Source organism: Coturnix japonica, chromosome 34 (assembly GCF_054131305.1).
Source record: "Coturnix japonica strain WE chromosome 34, WE-NBRP24, whole genome shotgun sequence".
In the NCBI taxonomy this organism is placed as follows: Eukaryota; Metazoa; Chordata; class Aves; order Galliformes; family Phasianidae; genus Coturnix; species Coturnix japonica.
In genome coordinates, this window is record NC_140696.1 from 6,649,534 (window position 1) to 6,667,569 (window position 18,036).

At 54.7% G+C, this 18,036-nt stretch overlaps 1 protein-coding gene across 3 annotated transcripts in view; it reads left to right on the forward strand.

Annotated features, from left to right (window-relative positions):
* Positions 1-192: 192 nt before the first annotated feature.
* CDON (cell adhesion associated, oncogene regulated) overlaps positions 193-18,036 on the forward strand; it is a 36,242-nt gene continuing 18,398 nt past the window's right edge. Inside the window, exons 1-7 of one of the 3 annotated variants that reach the window (XM_085526151.1) lie at positions 193-480; positions 11,977-12,074; positions 13,537-13,809; positions 14,561-14,707; positions 14,946-15,089; positions 15,216-15,503; positions 15,700-15,969. In XM_085526151.1, the coding sequence (XP_085382277.1) occupies positions 12,005-12,074; positions 13,537-13,809; positions 14,561-14,707; positions 14,946-15,089; positions 15,216-15,503; positions 15,700-15,969 (1,192 nt within the window). In that variant the 5' untranslated portion in view covers positions 193-480; positions 11,977-12,004. Of the gene's footprint in view, positions 481-8,364; positions 8,589-8,745; positions 9,207-11,976; positions 12,075-13,536; positions 13,810-14,560; positions 14,708-14,945; positions 15,090-15,215; positions 15,504-15,699; positions 15,970-18,036 lie in introns of those variants that run through there. The other 2 variants (XM_085526152.1, XM_032449054.2) reach the window with 2 other exon arrangements.

The following is an 18,036-nucleotide window of genomic DNA, read 5'->3' on the forward strand; positions in this document are numbered from 1 at the left end:
CACGGCCGTTGTGCAGTGTACGCATCGTGCACGCGCATCGTACACGCGCATCGTGCACGCGCATCGTGCCGCCCCCTCCCGCTCAGCCGCCCGCGGGCGCGCGCCCCTCCCACCCCACCGCGACCCGCCCCCCCCCCTCTTAAAGGGCCCGCTCCCACCGCCCGCTCCCACCCTCGGGTCCCTCCTCCGCTCTCCCCCCGCCGCTCCGTTCCTTGGTTCGCTCCGCGGGGCGGGGGCTGCGGGCGGCGGGGCTCGCGGGAGCGGGCGGGAGGCGCCCGGCCGGGTCGCCCGCCCCGCCTGCAGCTGCGGGGCCGGGGCCGGTTCCCTGCGGGCTGGGGGACGCGGGAGCTGCGTGTCCCGGCTGGATGCGGCCGCCGGCGGCGCAGCGCGGGGTGAGAGGCTGCGGGCTGCCCGGCTGCACGCGGTGCGAGCACCGAGCACCGAACGGCGGCGCCGAGCGGAGCTGTCAGCCCCGGAGCGGTGAGTGCTGCGGGAACGGGGGGGTTTGTGCGCTCGGCCCCGGCACCGTGACAGCCAACCCCCCCCCGCCGCCTCCATTCCTCCATCCCGTCCTCCCTTCGCTCTCCCGTTCGCTGCACGAGGCAGGTAGAGCCGCCCCGCGCTGCCCGTCCGACCCCCTCGTTTTAGGGCTCTTTGCGGTCAGTGCTGCTGTCTGTGCACGTTCTCGGCTCGCTGAGCAGCGCTGTGACTCCTCACCTTTCCATCCGGTGCTGACCCTCGTGCTTTTGTTACCGCGAACCCACCGTGCGCTGCTCGTGAGGCTGGAACCAACGCGCTGATTTTGGAGCTGCCCCGTGGGGAGCAGAGCCCGAATCACGGCGCAATAAAAAGGGAAACGGGCGTTTTAGCAGCGACCCCCCCGCACCAACAGGGCTGGGAGCACATGGGGGCTGGGAGCAGACGGGCGCTGCTGCAGCCGTGGAGCTGCTCGGTGCCGCTGGGGTCCCGGTGGGAGCAGCGCTCGGTGCTGCGCTGTTGTGACTCCGGGCTGTGGCTGGGTTCAGCCCGGTGCAGGGGGATTAGCCATTCACACAAGGGTGAACCCGGAGCTTTGTTACCGGGATTAACGCGATTTACACCCTTAAGCCGCTTGTAAGCGGCCGTGTCGGGGTGGGTGCTGTGCTCCCCTCCCGTGCACCACGGGGGGCTCCCCGAGCTGTGCTGCCCGGTGGGTTCCCATCGCTCTCCTCCTCGTCAGCACCGTTCTCGATGTCCCACCAAACCCGTTGGGCTGGTGCACCCCGTGTGCTCCCTCTGCTGGGGCTCAGCGCTCCTTAATGCGGTGTTTCTTACCCCCACAAGCGAGGAAAGAGCCAGGAGGGGCCGCAGTGCTGCAGGGCAGACCCCAGCGGTGCCTTTGCCATCTCGAGGTGTGCTGTCAGCCCATAAACTGGGGCTCGTGCTTACTTTGGCACGGCCTCGTGCCAGAGGAATAAGGCAGCTGTGCTCCGACTTCAGGTGATGTCACTTGAGGATTTTAACTGTCAAAGCTTGGAAACACACTGACTCGTTTAAAGCCTCCTTCTGCAGATGTGGAAACAGTGAAGCACAGCGATGGATTGGCTGCATGGGCGCGTTGTGCTGCTGTTCTCATCCCAGCACCTCTCAGCCATTGTGGGAGCCCAGCTCGGGGTGCCATCCTGCTCTGCTCCCTGCCAGTGTAAGGACGGCACAGCTTCAGCTTCCAGAACTGAACTGGGAAGCGTGAGATGGTTAAATTGTGTCAGGGTGAATTTATTTTGTAACTCAGCGTGGATTTTGGTTTCTCATGCAGGGCTGGGTGGCTGTGATGTGCAGCTCGCAGTGCTCTCAGGCACGCAGCCATCTGCACAACCGTATGAAGATGCATTTTGTTTCATGGGTTTTATTTGGCTTGGCACAGCTCCACGGTGCCCCAATCTGTGTCTGTGTGACAGCTGCGGGTTCTGCTGCTCCTGGATGTGGTTCCAGTGGGGCTCGGAGCTGCTCTGGGTCTGATGTGCTCAGGGAGCCCCAGCACCGAGTTTGCAGCTTTCCCATTGCCGCAGCGTGTCTGTGCTTTGTAAAGCTGTGAGGTGAACCATCCTGTAACTAGAAGTGCTTTTAATAACAGCCCAAGGGCTGCAGTGTGTTTTCTTTGTTTGGAGCCCTCAATCTTTTCTCAGTCCCCATCTTTCCCTGCCTTCGCTGTCGTTTTCCTCTCACTGACACACACGTGTTCGGATACAGGCAATGTTTGAACCCCTCTAAGTGCAGAGTGCTGTCAGAGGCTGTTTGTGAATCTCACAGCTGAGTGCTGCAGTCAGTGCTGGTTGTGTGGAGCGGAGCTGCTCATGGTTCCCCTCTTGATGGGAACCTCCTGCTTTGCAGTATCAGCTCAGACTCTCCAGGCTGGTTCCTGGGCACTGGGCAGTTCTCTGTGCACTGTCTGGTGGCTCAGTTGGCACCAGCTCCGCTCCTGAGGAGCGTTCCCAGCTGCATGGGAACGATTCACCCCGAGTGCTGTTATTCTGCAGTGCAACATCTGACAAGTTTCCAGTGCTGCATTCCCAGCACTGCCTGAACTTGCTGTTGTCTCTCCCTCTTTCTCCAGGGAGAGATCCTCCCTCTTCCCATCCCAACCCCTACAGTCTCCTCCGCAAGCTCAGCACGAAGGCGCAGTGCTAACGAGAGCAGTCTCCAATTACCCGTCTCAAGAATTCCTGGAATAGATAGCTGCTGTGGATGTGCACACTGCTTTTCTCTGGCTGTTCTTCCAGCAATTTCCTTGGTAAATGGCTGCATCTTCCAGGGCTCAGTGTGTCACACAGCTCTGCTCGTCCTCATCGTGGTGCTGTGCTGATGGTCCTGCAGTTATCAGCACGGGATGAGCCGTGTGCTCAGCGCTGCCTGCACCACCTGCCTTTCCCATTAAGCCCTCGCTCTTCCGATGTGAGAAATCTCTGCTGCCTTCCAACAGAAGGGAAAACAATCATGAGAGCTGAGTTGTGTTCCCATCTCCCATCCCTGGGAGCTGCTGGAGCTCTCCCACCAGCCAGGGGCTCAGAGCAGAGGGTGCAGAGCTGGTGCTGGGTTGGCTCATTGCTCTGAAGGGTGCCCCAGATTTTCTGTAGCTGTGGGGGGAGGGTGGGGGCGCAGCCCCTTTTGGCAGCAGCTGGTTTGAAATGAGCTGAGCTGGCTCATAAAGCTGTGTTCTTATGGTGTAGCTGAGCTAAGTGTTGCGGAGGGGAAAGGCTTTGCTGTTCCCCCATACTTTGCCCCATAAAGCTGTTCAGCTCACTGAAACATTAAGGGGGGGAGGTTAAAAAACACAGTGGTAAATCCCCTGACAAGCATCACAAGATGAGCCCCCTCCATTGGAGTATTTCTGGTCCTGCCTGGCAATGGGGGCAGTGCCAGGAGCTGGGGGGAGCAGAGTGTGCCCGGCCGTGAGACCCAACTGCTGGGTAACGTGAAACCGCCCCCGGCCTCACCTGTCTGCCTGATCACAGCTCTGATTTATGGGCTGGATTTTGCTGTTTAGTTTTCCCCACAGACTTCAACCATTGTATCTGATAATGAACCGAGTGGTTGAGCCTTATTTGTTTAATTCAAAGGCAAGTTTAATGTTTCCTACCTCGGAGTGGTACCACGTCTGCTCACTGGGCTTTTCTTGCAGCAAACCTACAGATACTGAAGCAGAGGAGGGGAAGGGCTGCAGTGGGAGCTGGGCTGTGATGGTGCACAGTGCAGTGCTGCTGCACCACGCAGCTCAAACAAAGGGGCTGTGTGCTCTGGGAAGGGCTGGGCACCACCAAATTACGTCTGCGGGGTGAAGGTGGCTGTGGGCTGAGCTCCTGCCCTGCTCACCTCCTGCTGCTGCTCCTTCCCTGCCTCTGCTGTCTCAGGGGGCTGCAGGAGCCCCCATTCCTCCTGCGGTGCCCTGGGATGTGTGTGTGCACTGCTGGGCAGCAGCCTGCTCTGATGCAGTGGGGGATGCTCCTGGTTCCTATGAGGGGTTTCCCTCCCTCGGTTCTCACCTGTGGCTGAAAAGCAAAGGCCTCTCGTTGACGTGGGTCTCGGTGACCCCTATTGCTCCTTGTTGAGGACGTGGCCATCATGGGGAACTGCACCAAGAGTGGAGCAAGTTGGTGATCACAAACCAGAGGAGGCGTTTTGTGGTTTCTGGTCCCCCCTGGACCCCAGCAGGGCTCTCCCCACTACAGCCCCTGTTGTGAGTTGGTGTTTTTTCTGTTCTTGTTTCCCTTCTTGTTGCTGTTTGTTAAGAGCTGATAGATCAGCCCAAATAAGGGTATGAGAGAGGCTGGAGGTTCTCAGGAGGATCCACAGACAGTCAGTACATGACTTGTTGCCTTTATCTCTGAGATCAGGAGATTCTTTTGCAGTGATGGATTAATCCACTCCTGAGTGAATAATATAACCAAGAACAAGCAGGAGCCAGCACTCCAAACAGATGATGTGTTTAATACGTGTGTGCCTCTCCTCCCCCACCAAACAGCGTCTTTCTTCGCCGTCTCATTCTGCGGGGCCGCTGAAATCCCAGCGTGTGGAGGGGGAGGGCGGGGGGCTGGGGGCCGTGTCAGATGTCTGCAGGTGGGTGAGGGTTGGGAGCTGCCTGCAGTGCGTCCTGTGCTTGCTGCCATGGAAGTGGTGTCGCTTTGGTTTGCCCCCCGTGGGGACGTGGTGGCATTGAGCGCTGCAGGGGCAGCATCCAGCTGTGCTTCTGTCTGCCCTGTGTTGGCTGGGATGCTGAGGGCGGTGCTGGATGTGCCATGCAGGGCTCTGCTGCCTGCAGCTTTGCTGGGCCGTGTTCCTCCTCCATCAGCAGAAACACGCTGTGCAGCTCTTGCATTGCAGCTATGCTGATGAGCAGACCCAGATCTCCCAGATCTCGGTGCTGTTTGCTGAGCACTGTTACTGTTAAGGAATTATTTAGCCTGCAGTCTGAAACCTTTGTTTCTCAGCAGCCTTCCCCAGCCGTGCGTGTTGGCGTGGCACAGAGGCTGATTGCCTCAATACCTTACAGTGACATCGCGGCCCGGAGGTTGGAGCCTCCTCTAATGAAACGTGAGCTGAGGAGGAAAACCCCGAGGGTTTTTTGGAACAGAAGATGTTTTCTGTTCTTGCCACTAATCTTTGTTGCAGGATGAAATTGGAATGTATCCTTCACATCTTTGGAGGGGTGTAGAAGGAAGCTGGCAGCGGATGTAATCAGGAAAGTTATTACCCAAACTCTCGTAATGTGTTGAAATGTTGGGCCCGATGGTATAACTTTAAATACTGATATTCAGGCTGAGGCGCTTCCCGTTGCTGTGTGTGCTGGGATGGGGCAGAGAGGAGCCCAGCAGGGGATAATGGATGGTGGGTGCTGGGGGAGGAGGGTTGGCGGCTGTGTGGCCCCACGTATTGAGTCTCTGCAGCGCTGCGAGTCGTCACAGCAGCAGATCTCCAATGGATTTAGTGCTAGCAGTGATTGGAGGTACGGTCCTTTGGGCTTCTGAGCACTTGAAAAACGGCCGAGTTTCCAAGCTGGCATTTTTTTAATCAATGCATTTGTCACTGCTTAAATGTGGGAGCTGCTACACATGGAGAACGTGTTTGAGACGAGCGGTGCTGCAGCTGCTGTGGGTTACGGCTCTGCATTGGGTCCCAACATGAGCCGCTCTGTGGGCTGCAGGAGGAGCTGGCAGTGACCTTCACCTCGTGCCCTTTGCTTGTCTGATAGGTTGCAGGTTGAGGACGCAGGAGAAGCCGAAGCCCTTCTCTGAACAGGAGGTGTGAAGCTGTTTATTTTCACTCTGGCAATGTATATACTGCAGGAGGCAGATGCTCGCCTGCTTAACCTAAGCATTCACGACTTATCTGGGGTCTGGCAAGTGTACAAGTGTTGTCCTTTCTAATCCCCAGCTATTAAAAAGTCCAGGCACCTTTCTCTGGCTGAGTCTGAGACTGCTTGAAAACACAAAGAGGAGCCAACAGAAAGAGCTCTTGCTCTCCTTGCCAAGTTTAAATGAAGACTAATGCCGTGGTGCTCCTTAATCTTGTTTTTCTTGCTATGGGATGGATGCTGACGTGGGGTGGGATCGGTCCTGGCTGCAGTTATCTGCTGAGCGCGGCGCCAAGCTGTGCAAGGAGGAAAGCAACAATCTGGAGCAGAGAGGAGTCGGAGCTGGTCGGTTGCTCTGTTCTCATGCATAATCCTGTTTTTATTCACTCTCCACCAGCAGTGAATTCTGAAGGCTGGGCGAGAGCCGTGCAGCAACGCTCCCTGCACACCTCCCATATCCTGCAGCCATGAGTTCACAGGCTCCTAATTGCCGATGATGTCAGGCAGCAGTCGATGGAGCTGCTATAAATTCTGGCTGCAGGTGTGGATTTAACAGTCGTGCTTCCCTTTAAGGGATCAGGGATCGCTCGGGTCCTGCAAGTTCCAACACACTGAGCTGGACGTGGGGGCACAGGGAGCTGTGGGGTGTTTTTTGGGGCTTTGCTGCTGAGGGTTGAGGTGTCAGCATTCATCTGCAGCCAGCCCAGAAATGAGCCCGCTGTCTGCTGGGCTCCTGGGGGTCTCCTTGCTCCCTGGGAAGGGCTGTGCTTCACCTGGAGTTGTGTTCACTGCATTATCGCATTCTTGCAGTTTAAAGGTACTGGGAAAGCACAGTGTAGGCTGACCTGAGGCTTCATGGCATTGGGGGGCCGTGTTCCCTCCGTAGATGTTTGTTTCTCTGTGCTCCCCTCTCTGCCCCTGTATTGGTGCTGCAGAAGGGGCTGCGCTGCCCTGCAGGAAGGTGCTGCAGTGGTTGTGCAATGCTGCGCTCAGTGAGATCACTTGGCTGCCAATCAGAAGATCCAAGATTGCGAGAAGAAGAGGGGAGAGCTGCCAACAGGGGAGAGCACAGCGCTGAGCTGCACTGGGATGGGAGCAGGTAGGGGTGAGGGCTGCGTTTGGGGCTGTTACACTAATGATACCTTTGGGTCCCTCGGGGTCTGAACGCCCTTAGTTAGGCATTTAAAGATAATTGCGGCGGAGGGAGCTGTACATTAGACTAATGCTCCGTTCCTTTTCTTCCCCCAGGCCAGAAGCTCAGAAACCATACCCACTTCATTAGCGTGGCAGCAGGGGGACTGTCAGCCTTCTCCTTTGAGGTTACTAATGAAGCTGAGTGCCTCGAGGTGCTGGTTTGTGGGTCTGTGGGACCGGAGGGCATCGCTGCTGCCCCAATGGGACACCCCCATGTGCCCCCAGCAGGGGCTGAGCTGGTGCTCTGGGGGAGCAGCATCGTGCAGGAGCACAGCACACAAACCGTTAACTTTTCTTCACTCTGCTCACAAATCCATTTCTTCAGCCCATGCCAAAGCATGCGTTCCTCTATCAAGACCATATGTACGCCAAGACTGAGGTTTTCAAGTCAAGGTGTTCTTGAAATATTGGAGTGCAAATTAAGTATCTGAGTAATCTCGACTGTCTTCTCAAAAATTCGCTATCAGCTTCACTTATTACTCAAAGGATTAATGGAAAGCTCAACTTTGATCCGGGTCCAACAGCTGATACCAGCCGTGAGGCTTTCCAGGCCTGAGAGCAGCACAGAGGAATCCAGCAGCTCTGCCGTGCTCTGCTCCATCGCTGCTCTGCCTTTGGGGCCGGGCTCGTGTTTGTGCTCAGCCCTTCACACCTTCTGGTGTCACCTCTGTCCCATAGCACCCAGTGCTGCCGGGAGGGGCTGATGTTGCGCTGCAGGATGCAGTGCTCTCTTTGGCGATGCCATAATTCCTGGTTATGGTGTTTGAACAAAACCCCAACCCTTACGTAAATGCCTGATTGCTTATCTCCATCGCTCGGCTTCCTGCAATTTACTAACACAGAAACTGCAGTTTCAGTGCTTGGGGTGGGGGGAGTAAAATGGGAGCACTTGGATTTTGCTCTGGTTTGACACAAGCTGTGACTGCAGCTCAACTCCTCGGTGTTGGGGTCCTCTCGGAGAGCGTAATTAGGAACACATTGATTCTTATTGCAGCTGGCAGCTGCTCACTATTGCCTTTTTCAGCTTCTGACCCCCATAGTCCCGCTGACCTTTCCTGGGGTTAGTCGTGGGCCCTTTGCATTGTGATGGGCTAGAAGTGGCTCATGTGGAGTTGATTATTTCCTTGCTTGTCTGGCCTTTTTGGTGCCATAACTCCAAGTCACTTCCATTTTCTTCCCTTGCTTTTGGCTGACCACAGTGAAAGGAAATGCTTTTGCTGGCGACAGGATCAGTTTGCATGCTTGACTGCCTCGATTGAGACCCTGAAAAGGGGGGAGGGGGAGGGTAATGAACACTGTAGGTGCTGCATTTGCTTTTTAAAGGCTGATGCTAATGATTGAGCGATCATTAAGCATTCATAAAAATGGCGCTGGGGCAGCTTGGGATCGCTCTGGGTGCTGCAGGGCGGTGTGTGCAGGTGTGTGTGTGTGTGTATGGGGTGTGCACTGTGCTGTGCACTGACAGCAGAGCTGCGCTGCGCCGCAGAGCCCCGCACAAAGCTAATGAAGTCTATGTGCCAGCTGTTACACTCATTTTGCCGGACCCCAGGAGGACAGCATGAAGACAGTGAGTGATCAAAGGCTTTGCAGATCACTGAGGAGCCGGGGCTGCAGGAATGTCTGATTGCTTTTTCTTGGAATGCCACGGGCTTCAATACCACTCTTTTTTTTTTGCGGGTGTCTTGGTGTGAGATTTAATGACCCAGCTCAGTTTGCTCGCACTGAAGTTGCTGCTTCGCTTCGTTCCGGGGGTTTCATTTGCCCCAAATTCTGCTGCTTTGAAACTCTGCAGTTGTTGGTGCAGCGAGGATCTGGGAAAGCGAGTTAAAAATTGATTGGATTGCAGAGCTGCCAGGAAGATAAATAACACAGTGCGCTCAGTGCTGCTGCAGGCTGTTCGGATTGCGGCCGGGGGGGACGGGGTGGGATGGGGAGCTGAGACCTTCAGGTCTGCGCAGCCCTGGGCAGACGTCACTTTTTCCTTGGGCTGCTCGGGGCTGTCAGCTCCTGGAGGTGGAGTGGGGAACCTGAATACCTCCCTCTGTTCCTCGGCCTGCCGTTTCCTTCCTCCTCCTCCTCCTCCTCCCTGGCGCTGTGCTGACTCGGTGCTCACTGGGCTCCATGCGGGGCGAGCGAAGGGATCCCGTCCTCCTTTAGCGCCGGGTGAGCCGGACTCACACTGAAGGTCAGATGCTGGGAGGGAGGTGGGTGGGAATGTGGTGGTGGCTCTGCATGGGGTGGCACCGGGCTGCAGGATGGGGTTATAGCAGCTACAGGCAGAGCTGGGTTTGCGGTCAGGTGTGGGAGCGGGGCAGTGCCAGCAGTGATCCAAAGGATGGAGGGTCTGATGGATGGTTTGAGTTGGAAGGGACCCTTAAAGGCCGTCTGCTCCCACAGCTCCTGCAGGTGCACAGATCCCAGTCCTGCACTGAGGGATGCTGCCGACAGCAGTGTGCAGCACGGGGCTGTGACTGATGGGTGCGTGGCTGTCCCTGGGGCTGCTGCCGACCATTGATGAGGGATCAGTGACAAATGAGGCACACAACTAGAATTACTCTGTCCCCTCCATCTTCCTAATGATCTCCCAGAAGGTATCAGGTGTGTGTTTATTTATGGCTCTGTGTGTGCAGGGCACTTTCTGCAGGCAGGCGTCCATTGGAGCGGTTGGGACTCTTCATTCTCCTGACACAGGTCCTTTATATTCCTTGTTCCCATTGACTGGAATACACCAGAGCAGCAAAGAGGTCAAGTGTTGGAGGAAAACAACTGGAAACTGGCTTTAGATAAAGAGGTTTCAGTGGAGGTGGGATAAGTGTGTGCTTTGGCCGCGCTGTGGCTTTGTGGCGTGTGTCAGTGCAGGTCTGGAGGGATTGCCATTGGGAGTGGAAGGGCTTCGCTCTGCCCATGGGAACTGCGGCCGCTTCAGTTCCACTCTATTAAAATTGCTGAGTAATTCCTGTCAGTACTGGCGTTCCACAAGGATTATAAATAGACCCATCCTGTCTGTGACACCTCTTCCTTCAGAGCCACGTGGAGCGTTTGATAGAGTGGTGGGGATGGATGAACTCAGGTGAGGGGCAGGGAGTGAAGCCTTTGGGTTGCATAGCACTCGTGGGCTCCATCTGTGTGTCTGAATGGAGTCTGCAGTGCTCTCAGAGGGGATGTGGGGAGGGGGCTGTGATGGCTGCTGGGCGGTGCTGCTGAGGATGCCAGCCCAGGTAAAGCTGGTGCTTCATTCCTCCCTGCAGTTGGGCTGCGGTGGCCCCCATTGCTCTGAGCTCTGTTTGACGTCTCACTGCTCCGCCAGCCAGACTGGTGGGTCGGAGAGGAGTAGCTGTTGACACTGGCAGCCAGGAACATGTAAAGAGAAAGATAAACAGAGGGAAATCAGAGCCCGGATAAAGTAGATCTCCAAAGATAAAGTTTAGTTAAAGATAATGAGCTGGCCTTGTTTGAAAAGACAGCTGCGGAATAACCCAGTAGCTCCATGTGCCGGGGTTAAAGTTGACCTAGAATATACGTTTCATTGCGTTTCATAAATAAATAGTCAGGGGAAGATTTGGCAAAAAGCAACATTGCCCCCCACCCTCTTCAGAGCAGCGTTTGATGTTAACAAGTTCTCTGCGTGTTTACTCTGCGCTCACAGCGGAGCGGCCGCGCTGCGCCCTGCCAGGACCTGGGAGGCCCCGGGTGAAGCTGCCCCAAAACAGCAGCGCGGCTCCTCGGGATCCCGCTCCCCCTCCTAAAGCTGTCACTGTAAACTTGAGGCGGAATCACAATTGGAAGTAAATAGTTCTATAAAATCTGAAGTGATATTTTTATGATGATTGGAGCCTTTTCCCGACGCGTGTTTTGCGCAGGCACTCCGCGGTGACACTGATGATGAAATGCTGGGAGTTTAAATAAACCATGGGATGGTTTTGCTGTGGGTGTCTGGATGTTGGTCCTTGGGAGCGCTGCGCTGCCCAGATGTGCTTCCATCGGCCGCCGTGTGGGTGAGGGGTTTGTGCACAGATGTGACAGATGAGACGTCTGATGTAGTGCTGGGTGTTAACAGCAGCGGGGCTGTATGGTGAGCTGTGAGCAGACTGATAAATGAAGTAACTGTGCTAAATGAGCTCAGATCTTATTCATCATCACAGGGTGGAGGGCAGCAGAAAACTCAGCGAGAGGTGGCTGTGGGCTTTGGGGCTGTTTGGGAGCAGGGAGCGTTCCATGGCGGCTCTGGGGGTGCAGAGAGCTGCATTGGAGATCTGCACTGTGTGTGGAGCTTCTGCTCCTGGGGAGGAGAGATCTGTGGTCCTGGTGGCTGCTGGGGATGTGTCCTCTCCCAAAGGGCAGCGCTGTGCTGGTGTGCCCATGGGGGGGTCACCATCCTGGGCTGCAGCACTGAGCGGTGCAGTCAGTGTGTGCAGTGCAGGCATCCAGGAGGACTTCTCCAACCTGAGTGTCTCTGTGCACATCGGGATCTGCTGGTGATGCTGCCCTGGTGGGCTGCTGAGTGCGGGCAGCGTTCCCCATCAGCGGCTGCAGGGCTGTGAGCTGCTGCTGTGGGACATGGATCCTTGTGCCTTGTTAAGCAAGCGGAGCTGCTGATGGATGGCCAAACGATTATTGTTTGCAAACAATATTATCTGCGATAGATAAGCTGTTTATTTTGGACTTCAGTTCCTCTGGTTGGCAAGTAGTCCCATTCATCAAGGCAGCACGGCTCGGTGCGTGTGCCGCGTATCCCAGCTGTGGAAAAATCTTACATTAAGAATAGGACTTGGAAACACAGTGAAGCTCAACTTGTAACTCATTTTTGCAGATGGTTTCTATATTGCAGAGAATATTGGCCGTTTCCTGGTTGCGCCATGTTTTTTCTTTTTTTCATCCTCAAACACTTTGTTGTAGGGGAGCTAAAAGAAGAACTCCTGAACCTTCCCATAGACATCTGTGTGTTTGCTTTGCAGCCGTCGTGGTGCCTGCTGTCCGGGCGCTATGCAGTCGGCCCCTGCCTGCCTGCATGCACTGCTCATCACTGCCGCGCTCATCTCCGCCTGCAGCTCAGGTAAGGACCTGTTGGGTGAGGCTGAGCCCAATGAGGCTGAGCCCCAGAGCTTTGTTCTTTGGGGTCTCTGTGGATGGGCCGGGCTGTGGGTTCATATCTCAGTTCCCATGGGGCTGGGAGGGGATTGTAGTTCATGAAGGAAAAGGGGAACGTCTGAGCTGTGAACGTCGATGCGTGGCGGTGCTTGGAACGGCTCCGGCGTATAGAAAAAAGCAGAGAGGGATGGTTTTAATTGACACATCTGCTCTGTGTAGTCAGCTTGTCTTAATGTAACCGCACAAAAAAGAAGCTTTTACTACTTTTAGCACTTCATAGGCAGTCGTTATAAAGCAAATGGGATAAATTTTGTTTTTCAAGCCGTCGTGGGAGATGAGTTCCATCTGCGGGGTCGGCGCTGCCCGCTGTGACCGCAGTGCGGGCGCTGCAGGACGGGGCAGTGCAGCCACCACTGCTGGCCCTGAGGTTCCAACCCAACTATTAGGAGAAGCAGTTTTCTAATTAAAAGCTAAAACGGTCCATCTGGAGCCCTGAGAAACGCTTAGATACCATTTTTATGGATCTCATCTAGTTGTGTTGTTGTGTTTTTTTTAAGTGAAGCCGCGCTTTAATTTCCAGCGTTGCTTTATGTTTATGCAGATAGTTGCCTTTATGGTTTTGTTAGAAATGCTCAGTTTCTCATCTGCATCTCATCTCTGGAAGCATTTGGAGGGGCTGACTTGAGAGGCAAAGCCTGAGCTGAGGGCCCCACCTATGAGAAAGCCGTATCCAACCTGGATTTCATTTCCCTGCTCTCAGCCCGTCCTGTTTGGGCTTTTTGAGCTTATTTACAAACTCAAACTCATTTTCCCTCGCTGCTCTTCCTATTTGCAGACGTCCCCCCCATTTCTAACCAAACAGGACCTGTTGGTGCTAAGTGCCGTTTTCTCACTTTGTATGAAATCTTCAGCAAAGAATCCCACAGAAAACAAATGGAAATAATTCCCAATGTTTTTTTGGCCAGAACAGGAAAAAAAAATTCCTCCAACAAGCAGGAATTTTCTTCTGGCAGATCAATGGACTCTCCTCACCAAGTTTTCTGGAGCTCAGCCCTTTATTTACGAGCAGCTTTCCCTGTCTGCTCGCCTTGCTGCGGTGCAGATAACGCTGCCCAATCCATCACTCATCCCAATGAAGTCGTGCACTTGGTGTTCCCGAGTCCTTTGCTGCCCACGCAGCCTTGCTGTGCTCAGTGCATCGTTCTGCTCCCACCCTCAGCCCCCGCAGTCACATCTGAGCCCCTCTGCAGGGCAGCGCAGTGGAGCTGCACATTGCAGGGCTGCATCCTGGATGTTGTTGGGGGTTTGCTCTGCATCCAGCGTGGCCATATTCTGTACTCACCCATTTTTCTGGGTCTTATAGTGGGTGCTCATATAAATGCATTGACAGATAATGCTCACTAACTGCACTGTGTGTTTCCTTTTAGACTTGACTCCCCGTTTTACTTCTGAGCCCATCTCTGCTGTCCAGAAGCCCGGTGGTCCCGTGGTGCTGCACTGCTCTGCTGAGCCCCCGTCAGCACACATCTCCTGGCTGCTGGATGGGGAGCCGCTGGGCAGCGGGCTGCAAGGGGTGGAAATCCAGCACGGGTCTCTGAGCATCGCCTCCCTGAGCCCAGCCACATCTGGCCACTATCAGTGCGTGGCCAACAGCAGCGCGGGCGCAGTTCTGAGCAGGGCTGCGGTGGTGTCAATAGGCAGTAAGTCAGTTGGGTTTGTATTCCTTGCTGCATGCGAGTTACAGAGACCTCAGTGAGTTGGTGTGGTTTGTTTTAATGCTGCTGTGGGGGGATCGGGCGTTGGGACCCACTGTGGATCTCAGTCCTTGGAGGTGTGTGTTTGATGGAGCTGGTTGTGATTCCCATGACGTGGTGCTGACTGGGTGTGTGTTGTTCCTGCAGCGTTCATCCCTCAGCGTGGTTTGTCTGCTTTGGATCTCAGCACCGTCTGAATCAGGCCTTTGTCAGGCAGGGTTGGAGTGATTTTGTATAAGGGTTTCTCATCTATGGAGCATGTCCAAAATCCCCCCGGGAGGAAGATTTCTTCTGCATGTGAGAGGTGTTTTGGTAGAGTAGTGACCCATAGCGAGACCCTCTCAGGAGAGCTGTGGGGTGGCTGCCGTAGGAAAGTGGCGCAGCTGGGAGATGCTGTGAGCGTGAAGGGCCCGGAGGAGCAGAACTCACATTCCTGTCTTCCTTTTGAGGTTCTTGCAGCACAGCTGAAGGTGCTGCTGAGTCCTTCAGCTGGCTGCATTGCTCAGCAATGAGTGGAGGACGCCACCGGGTTCAGTGTTGCATCAGTTGTAACCACAGAAAAGCACTGTCCTATGGGAAAGCTCCGTGCATTAGGTTCAGTTGCACTCTGTGTGCACTCAGAGCCCATGATGAACACCAGGTCCTCTCTTCCCCCTCCCACCCTCAGCTGCTCATCACCTCCTGCAATTCCCTGCAGGTCTGGCTCACTTTGACCCATCACTGACGCCGGTTGTTGTGGCAGAGGAAGGAGGAACGGCGCTTATCAGCTGCACGGTGCCACACAGCAACCCCAGAGCTCAGATCCGATTCCGGGTGCGGGGGAAGTGGCTGCTGCGTTCTGCAGGTGAGGAGCAGCTCTCCATGGATACTGGATGGGAAGGGACTCCCAGTGCTGCAGATGTGTGCACGCTGCGTGTGCTTCATCAAACCCCTTTGTGACTTAATGTCCTGTTTGTAGCAGTGTGATTTCTTTGTGATTTCAGATGTAGGGTGGGTCGGTTTGTGTGACAGGTTATTAGAAAATACGTCTGCCTTTATTTGAGGTGAAGTTAAGCCGCTTTTCTTCTTCCCTCCTTGTTCAGATAAGTACCTAATTCTCCCGTCGGGAAACCTGCAGATCCTCAATGTGTCCATGGAGGACAGGGGGTCCTACAGGTGTGCTGCCTACAACCCCGTCACTCACGACCTCAGAATAGAACCCAGCGGGAGGAAACTCGTTGTCACACGTGAGTGCTCCATTCCACTGCACAGAGTGAATGCACCTGGAGGGAAGAAGTCACAGCTTCGGTGCTGTGCAATGGCAGCGTGCAGCCGAGAAGTGCCAGAGCTGATCCTGCTCTCCTCCCTTCCAGGCTCCTCCTCTGCACAGCCCCGCATCCTGCACCCCCAGCAGCCGCAGGTGCTGTCTGTGCTGCAGAGCAGCCCGCTGACCCTGGAGTGTGTGGCTGCAGGGCTGCCTATGGCTGCTGTGCGCTGGGAGAGGGACGGCCGCGATGCGCTGCATGGGGGCAGGTGGGCCCTGCAGCACTCCCACCTGGTGACCGATGGGCTGCAGCCGGAGGACTCCGGGAACTACTCCTGTGTGCTGGAGAGCGGGCTGGGGGAGCTGGTGTACGCCAACTACTCGCTCACTGTGCTGGGTAAGAAGTAAAGCCGCTCTCACAGCCGGCTGTATTTCACTTCCAGTGGCAGGTTGCTTATTAAATAAGTTTAACTTTATTTTTTTTAATTAAGTTTAATATTAATAAGTTTAACATTTCACATTTCCAGTGTTGTTTCTCAGGGTTTGGGCTCAGATACATGCGGTGCTTCACACAGAACTATTTCTCGTTTCAGAACCTGCCTCAATTTCCCAAGGACTGCAAGACGAGACCGTGGCCGTCGGCACGACGGTGTCTTTGCAGTGCGCTGCCCATGGGGCGCCCTCTCCATCACTGAGCTGGCTGCACAATGCTGCACCCCTCCATCCATCCCCGCGGCATTTCCTGCTGGGGGGCAGCCTGCAGATCCGTGGTGTCACCATGCAGGACGCCGGTGTGTACCAATGCATGGCAGATAACGGCGTTGGCTTTGCGCAGTCGGCCGGGAGGCTTCGTGTGCTGCCAGGTAGGAGCACTGTGGGAAAGTAAATACAGCATGTATAAGTATTGTGGGATCACTGAGGTTGGATGGGAGCTCCCGGGTGCCCAATGCAACCCCACCCTGCTGTGCATTCAGTGCTCCATGGCTGCCTGGAATACCTCCAGGATGGAGACTTGAAGCTTTATGCTGTTTTCCCCTCGCTGATTTTTGTCTCTGCTGCTTCTGGCCACTGTCTGCAGCACACGGTGCAGATCAGTGCTGTCAGGTGCGTGGTGAGAGCTGCAGGTGTTTCTGAGCTGTTGTGGTTGCTCGATATTTGAAACGCAGATTGCCAGCTGCAATTAAACCAGTTTGTGGTTAAATTCGGCACAATTTATGCTGAAATGGAGTCAGGGGACTGGATGAACTGGTATTCTGAACAGTGTGGGCTGCTGAGTAATTAAGCCTTTTTCATACCCTTAAGTTAGCAGAATGATTTTCAGCTCTGGAGGTGATGCCACGTCCTGCAGGTTTGCTGCAAGGCACCGTAGTGCCTTTGGCCCCTTCTTGGCTGGAGAGGCTTTGCTTTCTGCCCCTGGGGGCTGAGCTGGGTGGTTCCACATGTACTGCAATTATGCCTTTAATACACAGGGAAGGCAGAGTGGTTTGTGTGCTTCCATCAGCTTTAGAGTCACAGAATCATAGAGACTGAGATCCCCAACCCCTCACACTGTGCCCACTGCCCACATCCCTCAGTGCTGCATCCCCACGGATCTGGGACACCCCCAAGGATGGTGACCTGCCCTCCCTGGGCAGCACCACGCATTGGAGAAGAGATTGTTCCTCATTTCCAGCCTGAGTGTGACGTGACCTCATTTTCCAGCTCTTACAACATCTTGTGTCTGGATGTTTAGCTGAGTGCCAGTGGGATTCAGGATTCTCATGCATGTGGCCCCATATTTCCAGTTTCATTGCTACCGATTGGCCCATTTCTATGATTTGCAAAGATGCTGAAAGGTTCTCTTAGAGGAAGGGGAAAAAATGAAGTGAGTGTGATCCCATCAAGTGGTTCATTTGTGAGTTTTTGTTGGACGTGGCTGAATGGGAGCAAAGCTAAATGTCATCCCAGGGTTCAGTCTGTATCAAACAAAAATCCAACTGCTTCGCCTCAGAGTTTTATGGCTGTGAGTGGAAGTTTAATGTTTTGTTTATTAGCTTTTATCGGTTTCTAATACGCTGTGCTTGCTGCTGATTGTGGTGTGGCATGGTTACGGCATTTGGTTCTCATATAAAAGTCCTTAAGTACTTTCTGGGAGCTGTTGGGGTTTTTGAGCAGCCCCCATTGGTGTCAGTGCTGCATTCAGCCCATCAGATGAGCAGCAGCAGTTTGTGCCAGGTGCTCATTGGGCACCGCAGGACAGTGTGAGATGCAATTCCAGTGTGTTGCATTGGAGTGGGATGATCCTCAGCTCTGCCCCAGCAGTTTGTGTCTGTGCTTTGCCTCACTCCGGCAGATCTGAGAGCATTTGGATGAGAAATGTATTTATTTTTTCCTTTCTGCTGGATCTGTTCCATGACCTGGTTCATTGCATGGGTTTCAAAGCTGACACGGCTGCTCAAGCCACCGCCATAGTGAGAAACCACCGAAATGTAAGATGATAGCCTTGGGGTCCCGTGTCTGCAGCACTGCAAGGCTCTTTTAGACTCTTGCGGTGGTTGCATGGCAGAATCTTCCCATAGCTGCAGAACAGCTTCTGTCCAATGGAAATGAAGGAGAGAAGTGCACTGCAGGAGTGTGAGTGGTGCTGGGCAGGTTGGTGTAAAGCACAAGAAGGAGCAGATTTGCTGGAGGTGGCACAAAGCACCTGCAGGGGCTTCCTGGCCTTTGCATGGGCAGAGCTGTCAGACAGAGAACCCTTCAGTTGTTTGGGAAGAGGAGAAGCGCCTGGGAATGTGTTCTGTTTGCACTGATGGCAAAGCACAAAGGTTGCTCTGCTGCTGTGCAAACAGGGGATGCCAGCAGGTCAGGAACTCTATGTAAAGAGGGGCAGGGCAGTCATCATGGGGATGAATGGGCATAAAGCTTCCCCAGACTCTGCTTCTGGCTGCCAC